The sequence below is a fragment of the Etheostoma spectabile genome, chromosome 21, assembly GCF_008692095.1.
Source record: "Etheostoma spectabile isolate EspeVRDwgs_2016 chromosome 21, UIUC_Espe_1.0, whole genome shotgun sequence".
In the NCBI taxonomy this organism is placed as follows: domain Eukaryota; kingdom Metazoa; phylum Chordata; class Actinopteri; order Perciformes; family Percidae; genus Etheostoma; species Etheostoma spectabile.
In genome coordinates, this window is record NC_045753.1 from 19,758,252 (window position 1) to 19,760,197 (window position 1,946).

General features: G+C 42.3%; 1 protein-coding gene across 3 annotated transcripts in view; it reads right to left on the bottom strand.

Annotated features, from left to right (window-relative positions):
• Positions 1–1,946, bottom strand: part of LOC116671306 (protein FAM117A) — a 12,411-nt gene that overhangs the window by 4,500 nt on the left and 5,965 nt on the right. For all 3 annotated transcript variants that reach the window (XM_032502503.1, XM_032502502.1, XM_032502504.1), the window contains exon 7: positions 1,243–1,426. In XM_032502503.1, coding sequence (XP_032358394.1) covers positions 1,243–1,426 — 184 coding nt within the window. The remainder of the gene's footprint in view (positions 1–1,242; positions 1,427–1,946) is intronic.

A 1,946-nucleotide genomic window follows, 5' to 3' on the forward strand; every position in this document is an offset into this window, starting at 1 on the left:
TTTTTTAGGTCAAATTAGACATTATTCTCTCAAGGTGTTCCTGAGACATTGCGTTCCCGAGAATGGGATGGAAAGACAAGAAATAACAATGCGTTTGGCTCCTGCTGTTGCCGGTGCGGTGGCCTAAAAGGACAAATGACAAATTTGCGCTGTAACAAAACCTTTTACAATTTTAGCAATGTACTACAAAATAATAAAATATTAACAAAAGTATGCAAAAGTCTTCAGATAAAGTATTTTCAGATCTCAACTCCTCTCAGTTGGAGAGACAGTGTGACTGCAGTCAGTGTGTAACAAGATAATGAAAATGTAATCCTTATAGTTTAGCAGTCTAACATACACACCAGCTATATTGAATGTGTTAAATGCTTTGCTTCATAACCAACTATTAGCATATAAAAGCATAACTAAAAAAGGTGCTAACCTTTCATTTTGAACAAATCTTAAATGATGGCTACAGAGGTATAAGCCTGGTTTTAGATCGTTGTATTAGATGAGGGTCACTGATTCACGTCCACATACGGACCAAAGTATGGTGGTGGACTGTATATAGAGAGATGCCAGTACACCTCATGGGCCCTGTCAAGGTGCTCTTGAGCAAGGCACCAAACCCCCAACTGCTCAGGGCAGCCCCCCACTCTGACTCTCCATTAGTGCATGATTAGGTACTGAGCATGTGTGTGTAGTTCAGGCCCGTGTGTAATAACAGAGTGTAAATTGTAATTTTCTTTGGGATGGAGTTTTATATTTGGTAAATTAAAATCAAAGTTCTCTCGCACAATTATTTTGCAGCGGCTCTGTGCAGAGTTTAGCGCCGACCACAACGATTCTGATTGGTTTGAAGAAATGCCATTAAACCAGAGCACGTTTTCCTCCCATGAATGTTGCCTGTGTGATTGAGCGTGCCACACAGCAGCTTACTTTCCCTTTATTTTTCTAGTAATTCTACATTTTAAAATTGATCTAACTTTTTATAGTGTAAATTATGTATTGTCATTTGGCCAAAAACAGAAATTTCCAGGTACATGATTGAAGGCACATGATTTACTCAGACTTCCAATTCAAATCATAAAGCACCTTTCTAAAAAGTGGACAGTCCAAATAAACAGTGTGGACACAAGTCTAAGTTCATTTAGCACATGTAACACTTTGAGTTGATGACACGACGATTACATTCATGCGCAACTTATAGCACCAGGAAATATGGAATCAGTAAATTACACATTATACTAAGAATCTAACCTTGGTGCAGATCCAGAGGTGCGTCTTTAGAGTTGGGTGGGGAGGTGGAGAGGTTGGTGGGAGAGGAGCTAGGTGAGGAGGAGGAAGATGAGGTCAGGGGTGTGGTGGCGGGATCACTCTGCGATCCACTGCTGCAGCTCTGCAGAGGGACTGGAGCCCGGTGACCGTCTGGAACCTCAAGAAGCTGACAAGACAAAACAAGACAACAACTGTGTGTAAATCATGTCAACCACCATAATATCACGGGCAACCTAGTCCGGCTATCCCCAGACCAAGCCAAGTTCAATAGATTTGAGATGGACCTTTGGTCTGGGGAGTCTGCTCTGTATTTTCCCCACACAAGAGGCGTGACCAACAGGCATAGTTCAAAAAACTCTGTACGCAAATGGAGAGTCCTTCAACCAATCAGACCAACGATCAGGGTGACATAAGCGACAGCGGCATAAACGGGTTTGCTGCACACTTCAGTGGCTACGTTGTTAATGTAAACAAGAAGCTGCTTGGTCGCTTCTCTCTTGTCATCCTGTTAACCCCACCAATAGCTTGCCAGGTAGATAAGCCAGTTTGTGACTGGTTACAGAAAAATTGTAAAGTGAAGCAGGAAAATTAAACGTGCCGATTTCCAAACCGAGTTGCAGGGCAAAATCAAATTGCAGGCAGAATGGGCGGGGTTTACTCCGTCGACATGCAACCGTTAAGAAAAA